General features: G+C 38.7%; 1 protein-coding gene across 1 annotated transcript in view; it reads left to right on the plus strand.

Moving 5' to 3' along the window:
• The first annotated feature begins 8,623 nt into the window (after window positions 1–8,623).
• stk17a (serine/threonine kinase 17a) overlaps window positions 8,624–15,652 on the plus strand; it is a 131,332-nt gene continuing 124,303 nt past the window's right edge. The window contains exon 1 of the mRNA XM_039753494.1: window positions 8,624–9,011. Coding sequence (XP_039609428.1) covers window positions 8,884–9,011 — 128 coding nt within the window. The 5' untranslated portion in view covers window positions 8,624–8,883. The remainder of the gene's footprint in view (window positions 9,012–15,652) is intronic.

Consider the following 15,652-nt stretch of genomic DNA (forward strand, 5'->3'; position numbering starts at 1 on the left):
TCAAAAGCATTTGTTCAACATTCATTTTGTTTAGTCTCAAATTAATCTAAGGACAAATTATTTAGAGAGTTTGATCATAAAGTAAAATATATGCCATATTTGAATTACACTAGTTGAACAGAAAAGATGACAGTCAGTAAGAGATTACAAACAAAATAGCCAATGCCAAATGGACATATCTCAGAGGCTTACAAACGGCCTACACCAGGGGTAGTCAGTTCCGATGCTGGAGGTCCACAGTGGGTACAAGTTTTCATTTCAAGCAATTCTGTAATTAGAAGTTAGGTCTATCAGCAACGAATCGTGGCATTTAATTAAATGGCTTGTTGGTGGTTTCATTCTTCCAAGATACATTGTAGACTCTTCATTTTCTGAGAACATTATCCATAAGTTTTGTGGCCCGAAACAGATCTATACTTCTTGTTCCTTCTGTTCTCTCTCGTTTATTTCAAAGCATTATATTACAGTAGCATGGATACCTCATGATGCACGTACACGGGTTAAAGCTGAGGCACAATAGCTGGAGAGCTTCTGGTTCCTATGTCATTTGCACCTCATTATTAACTGATGGCTGGTTAAGAAAACAGGCAACAAATAAAACCTTAATGCAGCAGTTTAAACTAAAATAGTCAATTAAGGCTCTGAATTGTAACAAATGAGTTAACTAAAGCTAAAAAAAAATGCTTTAGTACTAAATTAATGGATTCTAATTAAAACTTTGGTTAAAGCAAAAGCATACAACCACTGAGGTCTTCTGTACATAAGAACATAAAAAATCTGACAACGAGAGACCATTCTCTACATTATGCTAGTTTGTTAAGCTGTCCCATTATCTCATCCAGATACATCTTATAGGTTGTCCAAGTGTCTACTTCAACTACATGTCTTGGTAGTTCATTCCAGATTCCCACAATTCTTTGTGTAGAAGTGCTTCCTGGCTTCAGTCTGAAGTAAAACTTCCTCTTTAATTTTACGTGATTCACCCTTAAGCTGAAAGAATTCTGCTGGATCTACTTTATGAATGCCTTTGATGTTTTTAAATACTTTGATTTGGCTCCCACACAGTATCCTCTGTTTGAGACTAAACAGGTTTCATTCTCTGAGTCTGTCACAGTAGGACATGTCTCTAAGTGCTAGGATGACTTGGTTGCTCTCCTCTGTGCAGTTTCAAGTGTTCCTATAGCTTCCTTGTACTGTGGTGATCAGAATTACACACAATACTCCAGATGCTGTCTCACTAGTGCATTATATACTTTGAGCATAACATCCCTTGAGTTATATTCAACAGCTTTTACGATATAACCTAACATTTCATTTGCCTTTTTAATTGCTTCGGCACATTGCTTAGACAATGAAAATGTTGTGTCAACATATACCCCTAAATCCTTTTCAAAGGTTGCTTCCTACAGTATATGACAATGCCTCCCATCTTGTATATATAATTGATGTTCCTTTTGCCAACATGTAGCACTTTGCGCTTTTCCACGTTAAATGCAGTTTCCAATTGTTCACCAAGTTCAGAAGCTTGGCCAGATCTTTTGCCTGCCATCCCGCCAATTATAGTGTCATTTGTGAATTTCACAAGGTTATTAACTATACCAGAATCAATGTCATGGAAAAAAATCAGAAAAAGTAATGTTCCAAGGACAGACCCCTGAGGGACTCCACTGATGACCTCACTTTACGTGGAGCATTCTCCTCTTATCTGTACTCTTTGTCTCCTGGCTGTTAACCAACTAGAGATCCAGTGTTGTAGGTTACCTCTGATGACTACAGCTTCTAGTTTCAGAATTCATCTTTGCTGTGAGACTATATCTAAGGCTTTTTGAAAGTAAATCATATTGGATGCTTTGTTTTTTTTCAACTAATCCAGTTGTTTCTTCAAAAATATGTAAAACATTGGTTTGACAGGACTGGAGCTGAGTACCCCAGGCCTCAATTCTGGATATTATTGACAGATTCCTAAGAATTCCTAAACAGATAAATATGGCTTGTCAAGAAGCAGATGGGAGTGTGGGGAGCATCTGGTGGAGTTTGATTAATTGTTGTGGATGAAGACACAACATTCTGTTAAAATTCTCTTCAGTGTCAAACATGCAAGTTAGAATAAGATTCATTTAGAAATACTGAAACACAGAACATTGCATGGTCTTCATTACCACACATCTGTAAAAAATTGCATATAAGTAGACAACAGCACAGTGCCTTGTGTTGTGATAGACACAAAGTCCAAGGATTGATTACTGTGAGAAAAGGAATAATAACCTAGAAGTTATAAACATGAGACAAGAAATGTAGTGAGAGAAATCTGGGAGAATACTAAGACAGGCACTCAAAGGTAAAACAGAAATTTGTAACTGAAAGCATAAAGAAGTTCAAGTCAAGTCAAGTTGGGGAGCATGCACTGGTACAGTACGTTCTCGCACCCACTACATGACAAAACAACTCGGGATCCCAGTTGGCAACCCCCCAGGCAGACACGTGGTCCAGTCCCACCTTCCGGAAATGACCCTCTATCTGCTGCAGCCAGGTGTTATGTGGGCGTCTCCTTGGCCTGGTCCAGCCACTCGGGTCCCCAACAGTGAGGATCTTGCGAGCTGGCTCACCCTTGGGGAAACATGCCACATGGCCTGATGCTTCCTCACAATGCAGGTAATGTGCCTCATTCGGGACTCAAAGTCAAACCAACGGAACCCAAGGATTTTCCGGACAGACACAGTACCAAAGGAGTCCAGTCTTTGTCTCAGGTCTCTGGATAGCGTCAATGTCTCACAACCATATAGCAAGACAGGAAGCACCAGGACCTTCGTCCTTTTGCATAAATATTGGAAGCCCCATACACTCCTTTCCAGTGACCTCATGACCCCCCATGCTATCCCATTCCGTCTACTGACTTCATAGGAAGAATCACCAGAGACGTGAATGTCACTGCCAAGGTAAGTAAGCCTCTCAACAAGGTCAACACTCTTTCCACAAACAGACACACTGCTGATGGCTGTGCCCAAGAAGTCACTAAAAGCCTGTATCTTGCTCCTCGCTCAGTCTCTCGAGCGCCCCGATGAGAGCCTCCATTGACTCCACGAAGATCACAGCATTGTCAGCAAAGTCAAGATCCGTGAATCTTTCTTCACCAACAGATGCCTCACAGCCGCTGGACCCCACGACCTTGCCCAACACCCAGTCCATACAAACATTGAACAGGAGCAAGAAGTTCAGAAAACTGAAAATGCAACCTGATGCTAAGGCCTACAGGTTTTAAAGATAACTATCAATAAAGGAATCAAAGTCTTATTTATCCAACCAAAGGATAAAGTGACACAGAGCTGCCTCCATATTTATATTATCAATTCTGCAAACATAATTAATGCGACAATTGTAGTAATTTAATGCATCCTGCATGTTGCACAAACAACAATTGAGATGGGATTAAAAATAAACTTTCTTAAATAAAATAAAAAAAAAAGCTCTAAAATAGAATATACACAGTAAAAAAAACATTCAATAACTAAAAAACATGATATAAAACATCTTAATTATTACCTTGGGACTGGCATACTGAGGTTGTGGTGTATGTTATCAAGGAATCGCACCCACTAAATTGCCTAGGAAGACGTTTGATGATGTTTTTGTTTTTCACCGTTTTTTCATTTTATGTAAGGTTTGTAAACTTTTGTAAAGTTTGTGTAAAGTGTAATGTTTCCCCTACTCTCTCATCTGGTCTCTGTTAATATTTATTGTAATGTTTGTAGTTTTTTTTTCCTGTCCTTTTTTCCCCACTGGGCGCCTTCTGTTATAAGCTGAAGACCTCTCATATATTTCACCTGTTTTCCTCAGTTCTGTATCGAGACATTGGCTATTGCTTGCTCTTGGTGTTCAGCTCCTCTGCTGTCCTTTTCTAGCAATAAGTCTTTTCATCGTTCAACCATTTTTGTTTGGCTCTTCAGCTTTTATTTTCCACTCTTGTTTTCTGATTTTGACACTTTTTTGATTTTGTCATTATTGGATTACTTTTCCTGTTTGGTTATATTCCTTATATTTTGATTCTGTTTGTTTATTTAATACTAGAAGATTACCCAGTGGCTTCGCTTACTGAGTGGAAGGGAGAAATTTGTGGCTCTCATGAGGCAACGGCATTAATGCCCTCTGAACAACACATCCCACGTGATTCAAATTTAACCTTCTGTGCTTGGCAGTACTCACACATGATGTCCATTTCTCCTATTGTAACTTTTGGATGTAGGCAATAATATTTTTCAATGTTATAATTGAATCCCTCCATATACAGACCCTGACGCCTGTGTGACGTGGTCGTCTGTGAATACTGCATCCGTCGAATTCAATTCTGTTCAGCATGTTGTTCGGGTGTATGTGAGGCCCTCAATTGTGATTGTCGTATACGATGATCAGCAAGCCTGCGAGCCTTCTCTCTCGATCTGCTTCTGTCTCACTTTCTCTGTGTAACCTTACTGTTGTGGTCATACGTAATTTTCGTTTTAAACACGAGTGCGCAAGTGCATTATAATATGTTCTGTGGTCATACGTAATTTCCGTTTCAAACGCGAAAAGAAATTTATATATATAGATTTAGTTCAGATACTTGTTATTTCTGTGTTTAACCCTAATTTTTAGAAATTAAAAATTTATTTGATCTTTATTTTTGTTTTTTGGAGTGTATTGCATTTTTCCTTTTTTATAGTATTATTTACATTGGCAGTTCCCCCAGCCTCTGTTTGAGGCTTTGTCTTTTTAGACCATTTTATAGTTTGCAGGCCTTGTCCCCTTTTTGTGCATTGTAGACACATACAGTATTTAAAACATGGGGAAGTATTAGAATGGAGACTGTAGCTATAGTTAATCTGCCCTGAATGTGGAAATTGTGGCTTGACTTTATATCCTTCAAAAGATAAATGTGGTGCTGTGGGAGTCTGCACATGTTTTGTGGTCTTGAAGAATGCTTACGACTCCACGCTCTGTGGCATCATGTGTAAATGTCTATGGGCGTTCTGGGACAGCTGCTGCATGCCATTCAGTCCTTGTATTTGTGGCATCAAAGATATGTTTACATAGATGGCATTATATGGAGATTTTTAAGAGGATATAGGATTCTGTTAAGGTTGTGTTTGTCTCATTTGCATGTATTTTTCATGGGCAGGATGTGAAGTTGCAGCTGTACTTTTGAGTCTACGCAACCTTGGGGGACTTGGGAGTTGTACCTTTACTTCTAGAGATGATTTTATCCTCTTGGCCTTATCAGAATATCATATTCGGTAAACACTATAGTAGTCTTCTGCAAAGTGTGATGGTCTCAGAATTAGAAATACCAGCTGGACACCTGAAATTATAGCTCTTTTTTGGAAAAAGGTATATTGGTGCTTGCATATTATAAGAGAAAAGTTCAGACACCTCAGGATTTTTGTCATGAGTGAGGGAAAAGGCAATCCTAAGAGTTACCAATGAAAAGTTGTAGATTTATAAGTGCTGTGCTGGACTGTGGTGATCAGTTGGGAACTAAATCCTATGACAAAGTTTTCAGTTTAATTCTTTTCCAATGTACAGTATAATCATGAGTTCTGAGTGCTGTTCAAATAAAGGAGATTGCTGATACTTGAAGACGAAATGATACTTGCATATCTGATTATAAAGTTCAGTCTCGGTGACATGGAGGGTGGCAAATTTAAGTTGCTTGGACATGTTGTGGGGCACTAATGACGTTGTATTTTCAGTATATGTAACTATTTTTCTTAAAGCAAAAACTAAACATCAGTTTATTTTTTTCCGCTTGACATATTGTTACTAACAATTAACTTTTTGGTGACAAAATTGAAAAATGGAAAAAAAAACTTTATGGTAATAAAGATTAAAAATGTCTGACATTTTGTAAGAACAAAAGGACACTCAGATTTTTGACATCCACTGCCTATACATTATAAAGGACAAGAGGAACACGGGTTTAAAGGTTTGGACATCTTCAGGGTTATGTTGTTAACTAAAGACCAAAATAAAAGTAAAGGAATGGTTTTGTCTGGGGCTCTGCAGTCCCCTTGTCATTCTACAAAATTCAGGAGTCCTTCAGACTGTAGTCTAGTACGGAATACCATGTCTTGTACACGGTTTGTTTTCATAGGGAATTTTGCCGGAGGGTCTGGGTGTTTGCAGTGAGACTGGAGTACGGCCATGCATAGTCCTGGAATCGCCCCCAGAACTGCAAATGGAGAAGAAAAGGCAGTTAGTAACAGCACCCCCTACCCTCTCGTCCCAGGAAGCATTGAGTTTCCTCGCAGGAGATGTGAAGGAGACCCCTAAACATATATGACATGACATGACACAGTGCCTATAAAAAGTATTTACACCCTTGGAAATTTTCTCATTTTATTGTTATATAACTTTGAATCAAAATTAATTTAAGTTTTTTTGATACTGATCAACAGTAAAAGACACTTTAATGTCAAATGAAAACAGATCTCTGCAAAGTGGTCTAAATTAATTACAGATATAAAACATAAAATAACTGATTGCTTAATTATTCAAGTCAGCATTTAGTATATGCAACCTTTGGAACCCATGCCAGTCGTGAGTCTGTGTGGGCAGGTCATTATCAGCTTTGCATATCTGGACACTGTACTTTTACACATTTTTCTATGTAAAACTGCCAAACGTTGCAAGGGAATTCTGAGTGAACAGCCTTTATTTCAAGTTCAGCCACAAATTCTCAGTTGAGATAAGAGTGGAACTCTGACTCTGCCACCACAGGACATTGAAATTGGTGTTTTAAGTAATTCCTGTGTGGCTTTGGCTTTATGTTTGTGATTGTTGTGTTGCTGAAAAATAAACCTTTGCTCAAGGCGCAGGTTTCTAGTAGAAAGCCATCAATATTTTTTTGCTGCTACAGGGAGCCAGTGCAGTGATCTGAAAAGAGTAACATGAGCCTGTCTTGGCTGCTCGAATACAAGACGTGTTGCTGAATTTTGAATTATTTGCAGTGGCTTGGTAGCATGTGCCTGCAAATAATTGTGGCATTACAGACACGACAAGACCAATGCTTGAATCAGAATTTGTGCCACATACTCTGTCAGATACGGCCTGCTGTTGTGGATGTTATACAGAGGAAATTTGCATGAATGAGAAACATTTGCCGTGTGGTCAGAGAAAGACAGCTGGTCATCGATCATCATCCCAAGGCTGCTTACTGACTTGGTAGCTGTTGGTGATAATAAGTCAAGCTTTACAGACTGGCTGGCTGGGTAGGATAAGAAGGAGATCTTTCTTTGTCAGGTTGAGCTGGAGATGTTGTTCCATCGTCCAAGTTCAGGTATCAGTGAGACAAGCTGAAATTCCAGGTGAGACCATGTTGTTCTCTAGATTTAAGTAAGTTATTATGCCATGTTGAAAGAAATAGCTTTTGCGTCTCATTACATTAAAGACTTGTTTACTAAATATTACTTTTATTTTTTTTTTTTACAAAAATGCTGTTTAATTAACTCCTAAAATTATGTTTTGGAAGGCATGTGGAAACAGTGAAGCAAATGTTTATGGACAATCATTGATAACAGGCTAACCTATTTTCTGAATATTTACAAATTCATTTAAAAGGCAGACAATCCTACAACCATCTTAAACTTATTTTATTGAATCAATTTTATATATTAGTTTAAAAATCATATTAAGAATAAAAAAGTCTCACCAACATGGTTATAACAGATGGCAAAATTACAGGTCTGCACTGTCCTCTCTCACCCAGGTGCATCACCATCAGGCTATTAGGAAGACCACCTTTATTCTCTCAGACAGTACCCATCCTCATTCTCCAATGTTTCAAATTACATTTAATTTTGTTTAGATCACTAATTTGCACTTTCATTACTAAGCCGAATTTTACTTAATTCAGCTGGGTTTTCAATAAAGCCCCACCATATAACATGAATCCTACACACAGCTTATCACTTCATATTTTGACTGTTTGGTGGGCTTCTAGTAAATAATGCGCGTGCATCTATGCTGTTTTTATCCCCTGTCACTATATTAAACCCTCGTTAGATTGGTCTTAAATATATAAGCCTATCGTTTGCTTCAAAATATAGGCTAATCATCAGCGTACTACATGATAAGAATCGAGCTGAAATTTAAAGGCAAAGTGATCCTCACGATATGAATATTCTGTGTTAATTTAGACGTTTAATACTTTGGTAAGGCTATACTTTTACATTGATAAACCACGAAATGCGTATGGCTGTTGTGTAAGTTCGTCTGTTTTTGTTTGGTAGTGTAAAAAACATATTTGTACAAAATCACCAACCTCGTGAAAACTGTCATCTGATCTTCTACAATGATAGGTACTGTCTGCCATAGGGACAGAAAAAAAACATCCTGCGTTGTATGTACAGTAGTGGACTTACATGTCCACAATACACCTTCTTCCCTCGACACGCTAATTTGAAGCACTTAACTTAAAACAAACTCAGAGGAAAATAATAATAACAAAAAAAATGCCTACTGGCACCGTCTTCGTTAAAACAGCCGCACATTACCTTTGGTTCCGCCTTCTAGACAGAATCCTCCCCTCATTGGAAAACTGGGCATGCCAGTCAGCGTGTTTCCATGGTGACGAGACTGACGGGTGGGGAAGTGGATTGAACGAGATGCCGTTGTTCAGTCTGGGAGTCGAAGCAGATGGATGAGGTTGGTGGTATTTGGAAGCGTTAAATTAAACGATACCTCGCACTCAAAAGTGCAACGAGAGAGGAATATTTTATTACTATAATCTCAATGAAGAAAAACGCTGTTGGTACAGTTAGGGAAAGTAGGGTTGAAGTTGCTGAATTCCTCAGCTGCTTCTAGTTTGAAAGAAGTTTGCTTCGAGTTGTCCTGTGGAAGTGAAGCGGCGCGATGATGCCGGTTGGGGTAGGTTCTTGCAGCCAGGGGAGAAGCGGCTTGTTAACCGACATCCAGACCCCCATCATGACAGAACCATTCGGTAACAGCTACAGTTTGCTCCCAGGGAAAGAACTCGGCAGGTGAGTCTTAAAATATGTAACATTTGCCTTTATTTTTGTTTAGACATACTGTATTTTAGTAATATACTTATTAAACGAAGGGAAAAGGGGCGGGGATATCCCAAGTAAATGTAATTGTTTCGGGCGCTTGAAACCACTAGCGTTAGCAGTTTAAAAACTAGTTGTTGCGCGAATACCCTGCTTCTCCGTAAAATGTTATTCTCTTTTTATCTAACCCCAAGGTGGGTGTCACTGTTAGTTGTTAAAACGAGACATCCGCTATGCTACTTTTATGACAAACGTGTACGAGGAGATTCACTGTTCGGCGTCCTTGTATATAATGCGCCTTTACTTTTTTCTGCATTCTCTAGCATTCCCATTTTCGAATGCAATGACAGTGCCGATTTCGGTAAATCCTTTATCAATCAAAAGTCGTCAAAATGAATTGTGTTGAATGTTTTTCTTATAGTTAGGAAATAGCGGGTTGGATAATGGATGGATGAATAGTTATTAAATTTACATTGAAGTGAATGTACGTCTACAGGAGTTTGATCGTTGGCTATGCAGTTGAAGACTTGTTAGATGTTGGGACATCACTTGGCAACACTTCATCTTCACTACTAAAGCAGCATTTTACATTGATTCACATTGCTACCTAGTCCCATTAATTTGCCACCTTGCTGAAACATTTCCTGAATCACTAGGCCACAGTGTTTTAGCAGATAAGCAGATTCTTTCTTCGCTAAAATTGTTTTTTATATGTTATAATTAATAAGTTTTACTTTGTAAGTATTGTCATTGCCAGGGTGAAATAAACATGTGGTAGAAATCCTTCAGTTCGTTGGTGGTAGTGTTAAAATTTCATTAGCACTATGCACAGAGGAGAGTAAGCAGGAACTACTTAGTGTGCTTATTTTAAGGAAGGTATAGGTGTAAAAAAAGATTCTTGCTAAAAGTTTCGGGTTGGTTTGTGTGAACATTTTTTTAAGAATATGTACAGTGTAATAATCTGTCCTTGTAAAATTGGTAATCACTGACAAAACATTTTAGTGGCAATGGTCTCCTTCCTTAAGACATTTATTATACTGTATGTCCTTATTACTTTAAGAATATAAAATATTTTGTTTAACATTTGTCTTAGCTTTCTATTAAAGGTAAAATTTTCACCTTATTTTATGTATTTAAGGCAAGATTGTTTCAAATACCAGACATAGGTGTGGTTGTCTATTTTCTATGTCCCAGGAGCCTGTGTCAGTAGTGCTGAGTCTGAAAGGGTACAGTAGTTTTAGAGACTTTATTATGTTATTAATGAAGACTTTGTGCAAGTTGGTTACTTGCATCTTCCCGTGTGGTCATAATTGGTGGATATGTGTTTGACATTTTGTTCTTTTTGTAGTTTATATGTAATGTCTGTGTATATGTGATCTTTTGAAGCAACTTTTTGGAATGAAGTCCCACGAGATGGACACTTTTAACATGAGATTCTTTCAAGTCACATCATACTTACAACCTTTGGAAGCAAGTCCCATGAGACGGTGACTTTTGCCATTAGAATCTTTTAAGTTACGCCCTATTACAACCATTTTCAAACAAGACCACGGTCCTCTCACCTCTGTCTTGTGAATGCTTTTGTCAGACCCACTTCTTCCACTCAGCTCTTACAAATTTTAACGTTTTTCTCTCTAAGTTCCCAATTAAAGAAGACATATTATGTCCAAATCTTATTGAAGATAAGAACCCATCACTAAGGGTTATTAACAGAAAAAATGAGTACACAGCATTCCTAGCATCTAGAAACGAGGAAGGCAAACGAATTTACGCCGACAATGTCGATTGGTAACACGGCAAAATGGTTAAACGCGTATCAATAAACTATGCTGAAACAGCTGGTGGTGATTGTGAGGAACAGCTTACAACATCACGAAGAATACCTAAAACTGTAAACACTGTCCGGTCTTTCACCACACAAATTACTATAGAAGGAAGGATGTATCCAAGAAAGGTAATGTAGTACATCTCCTGCGGGTAACATTAGACACCAAAGGAGATCTTGATATGCCACTGTATTAAAACTTTAAGTTTCCCTTTAGAATAGCTTTTGCAAAGACAATTAATAAATTTCAGAGCCAAACATTCAAAAAAGTTGCTTTATTTAATAGAGCAAAAGAAACTAAATGCAATCACGGGCAGTTATACGTGGCGTGGATGTAAATGTTACACTTCACGTGAAAATTACAATCTGTTTAAATTGTACATTCACATCCCCATACGTGAGCGGCAGAACTGCAAAGAGGCTAGCTTGTAGCGCTGGCAAGGGTGTTGGCGAGCGAAGTGAGCATGGGGCAAAGCTTCCTAGTATATATATAATGCAATGTGTGTGTGTTTTGTTACTTCAAGGCTATTTGGGCTATAATAGGATCTGTGTACAGCAATGGAGCTTCAAGTACAAAGTCAAGTCATAGCTAGTAGCAAGTTGTGTCACTTTAGGGTGCTCAGTTCACTTCTCAGGTTGGACTCTGTCATTGTATAATTTAAATGTTTTCTTTGCCAGAATTACTCTGGGTACAGTGAATTCCTCTTACAAACTAAGATATGCATTCTAGGTTAATTGAAAATTTCAAATTGACCCTGTGCCTGATTGTATGCTTAGCTTTGTTCTCTGAACAACTGGTGTGCATTCCTTTCTCGTCTTAGATATTAAAAGGAATAGGTTATGGCTTCCTGCCACAATGTTATATGCAATAATAGCAATGCCAACTACACAGAGCTGTGATCGCTGTTTTCCATGGTAATTTCCATAGAAAACTGGCAGTAAGGGGAAACAGTTAAGTTCAACGAAATGCATTTTTTCGGATTTAGCATTACAGTCGCAAAATTTGACTTCTAATTACCGGTAGGCCAAGAATGTATTGGTTGCAGAAGTGAGATCTTTTAGAATACCTCAGAGGAGGTTTTTCAAGCCATATGGTAACTCAATAATTGTAGCAATGGCGAGGCCAACCTTTTTCTTAGCTCAGGTGGAGACATGTTAGCTTTACCTGGGAATGTGGTCAGGATGTGGAATGACACTTTTTTAAAGAGTTTATAACGCTAGTGGGTAAACCATTCCTCTGAGGTACAAGTAGCAAAAGTATGCTTTGGACTGAGTAAATTTCAATGGTAGGGGCCAATGCAGTTGTTATAAATAAATACATACATAGCGGTAAGGCTGTCAAAGTGAATGTTATTTAGCCAGAAATAATGAAGTGTGACAGAAGTTGGGATTGTACCTTAACAACAACAACAACAACATTTATTTATATAGCACATTTTCATACAAACAGTAGCTCAAAGTGCTTTACATATTAAAGAATAGAAAAATGAAAGACATAATTATAAAAAATAAATCAACATTAACATCGAATAAGAGTATGGTTCAATGGCCAGGGGGGACAGAAAAAACAAAAAAAACTCCAGACGGCTGGAGAAAAAATAAAATCTGTAGGGATTCCAGACCATGATACCGCCCAGTCCCCTCTGGGCATTCTACCTAACATAAATGAAACAGTCCTCTTTGGATTTAGGGTTCTCACGGAAGGGCTTGATGATGATGATGGTCACGTAGACTTCTTCCTTTTAATCCGTCCATCATTGTTGGAGCATCATGAAGCTTTGAGTAGGTGGAGGTGGCGCAGGCCACCACCACAAAGAAACCGGAAAAAGAAACAGAAAAGAGAGTAGGGGTCAGTAGCGATTTTAGAGCCACCATGAATAGTTGTTATGATGAAGGATACTAGGGAGTTAGTTGTGCCCTTTTTATAAGACACCATAATGTATACAACCTTTACTACTAAGTTTTCTCTTACAATTAGCTGTATGTGTGTACCAGAGTGGTAGAGTGGTGCACTGTTTGGTAACTGAAACTATTTTAGAGAACTAGGGGCTTTGTACCCCGGCTCGCATCTCTCGCTCACCCCCTTCCCCCAAGGGGCGTGCTACATGCCAGCCACTTCACGTCTCTGCCTCTGGCATTGTGAAGAGGTGGGCTGAACGCACGCTAAGGAGATGTAGTCGCTCCTCCAAAACCCCCCTTAAATGGTGATACAATGGGAAACGTATCCATTTTTTTACTTCCTCTATGCTCGATCACCTGGCTTGCTGCTGCTTGTGCCTTGCTTCGTGATCTGCATGTCGTGCAGCATTTCGAACATTTAAAAGCCTGTACAGCAGCTGTCCTTGTCTCGCAGTACGTTCAAGTGTCTCCGAGAAAATCATGTTCGACCCAAGATTTTTTTTTTTTTATAATAGAGGGAAATGTAGATTCCATCATAACTGTGGAGCAGTGGACTAACTCTGTGTACTTGCTCAGATATTTGAGGACTGATGGGAGTTTGCTTGTATTATCTGTAAGTGCATTATAATTTTATAAGAGCATTTTGACAGAGTTATGTTGTGGATGGTGCTAGTACTATCTCCAGTCCATTTACTTGCAGAGCTGAAGTTGCATTCCTGTAATTTTCAGTCATTTAGTAGACTTTTTTTAATGTGTGCAATGCATAATGGTGTTCTCCTGACCTCTTCACACATATCTCAGGAGTTAACATGAGAATTAGTGCCTAGGAAATTGTGGCTTGCTCTCTGGAGGTTTGGCTGGAAGTTTAGGTGCTAGACACAGTTCTGAGTAGAGCAATTCTAGTACCACCACAAGCTTTGTTCACAAGTGACAGTGGCAATTATTGTGAAATTGATTGATTAATCAGTCTAGTGGCAGTAGTTTTGCCATATTTGTGCTGAAGTGTGGCAGTGAAGTAGAAATGAAGTAGTCAACGAGGATTTTGATTTTCTTTTCAATTTATATCTCCTTCCTCATGCATGGTAACATGGCCAAAGAATGTAACTGCAAGCTTAAGAAGCCAAAGTGAACTTCCTAGTATGCAGAATTGCTGAACTCTTCCTTCATGATAGAATATTTAGAACTCCGTGATATGGGAACAACTTATTTTTAATGCCATGAAGAAAAAGAGATTTGTTGACTAACAAAAGCAAATGTATTCCATTTAGTTCAGCAATGCAAAGGGTCAATATGAATAACCTCAACATTACCTTAAAGATGTAACTTAAGGTTAATAATCTCCAGGTGATGCAACATGTTCATTGCAAATCTTTTTCTATCAGACTGAGCATTCTTTTGTTTGGATTGGGATATACTGTTCAGCTGATTCAATGGATCTTCCTGCAATTTAAAAACAGTAATTAGACAGTTTAAGACCTAACATAGTAGCTGCATAAAAGCAGCTCTTACTGTGTGAACCTTTAGCAAGCTTAAGCATTCTTTTCACCGATTAATATTAATAATGTGTAAACTTAACACTATGATATGAACTTATAATGTCATTTTACTGGCTTTGGCTTTTGTTTTATATTTACATAATTGTGAAGAAGCTTTCTTGTGGCATTTGACGAGCGTAATCCACATTTGTATAGTAGATTCTCTAACCACATGTAAGTTTATAATGCACAGCTATCGCTCGTGTGCAGGACGGAGGCTTGATGGGGCAGATCGCTGCCCGTGCACTACGCCGCCGCAGCTACTGCTCCTGACTGGACACAGGCTGGATGGAGCAGAGAGGGGCGTTTCACTGCCCGTCCATCACACACGGCTGCCCCCTTCATTCTCAGGGGGCGGCTGGTAATGCTGCAAGCGGTGACCCAGTTGTGGCTGAATTGAGGCCATTGAGGGGTGAACAGGGTGACAAGGGGTAGCATTGTAGTGTGCATCGGATGGCTGCCTGTTGAATGGGGGAGGTGGTGGGCGATTCACTGCCCGCCTTTGGCTTCACCATGTTCATTCTCGGTGGACGGACGCTGGAGGCAGCATACTGTAATGGAGGTGACTTTGTGGTGGGCGATGTGGTGTGATGACCCCCATCGCCAACCCCATTCATTCTCAATAGCAAGCCTGCTTGTACTGTTAAGCACATAGCAGGAAGTTGTCTCTCGTTCAATACATCAGACATGTTGATGACGGGTGCCTTCCTGCTGTGATAGCGTGTACAGTGCTGTGCAGAAGAGCTCATCTTAATCTTTTGTCTTCACCCTTCAACAATGTCTCTGAAACACAAATCTGATGCAAGTGCTGGTGATATAGTAAAGAAGAGAAAAACCATCATCATTGAAAATAAAGTAGAAATAATAAAAAGGTCAGAGAGAGGTGAAACTCCATCATTCATTGGCAGAGCACTTGGTTACAGTTGGTCAACAATAGCATTTATTAAAATAATGTACCTGTTCCGACTTACATACAAATTCAACTTAAGTACAAACCTACAATCCCTATCTCATACGTAACCCAAAGACTGTCTGTATTGCAAAAACCCTGCATTATATATCATTATGTATGGATAAGGAATTTTGATCCTGTTTCATAATCAATAGCTGAATCATTTTAATCAGTCAATAACTGTCAATCATTAAAGACTGACACCCTAGAAAATAGTTTAGTTGTGCTTTGTGTGTAAGAATGTATTGTAATGTTAAGTGAAAATATTTTACACTGTTTTCTGTTTATTCTACTGAAATGCGTTTTCTTTATCTTTGTTTAAGAACATGAGTGTGCCAGTATATCTCATAGTCAATTGTGAGCAGAGCCTGTGCATGGAATTTAATACTATTGCTTAAGATAA

Source organism: Polypterus senegalus, chromosome 5, assembly GCF_016835505.1.
Source record: "Polypterus senegalus isolate Bchr_013 chromosome 5, ASM1683550v1, whole genome shotgun sequence".
Taxonomy (NCBI): Eukaryota; Metazoa; Chordata; class Cladistia; order Polypteriformes; family Polypteridae; genus Polypterus; species Polypterus senegalus.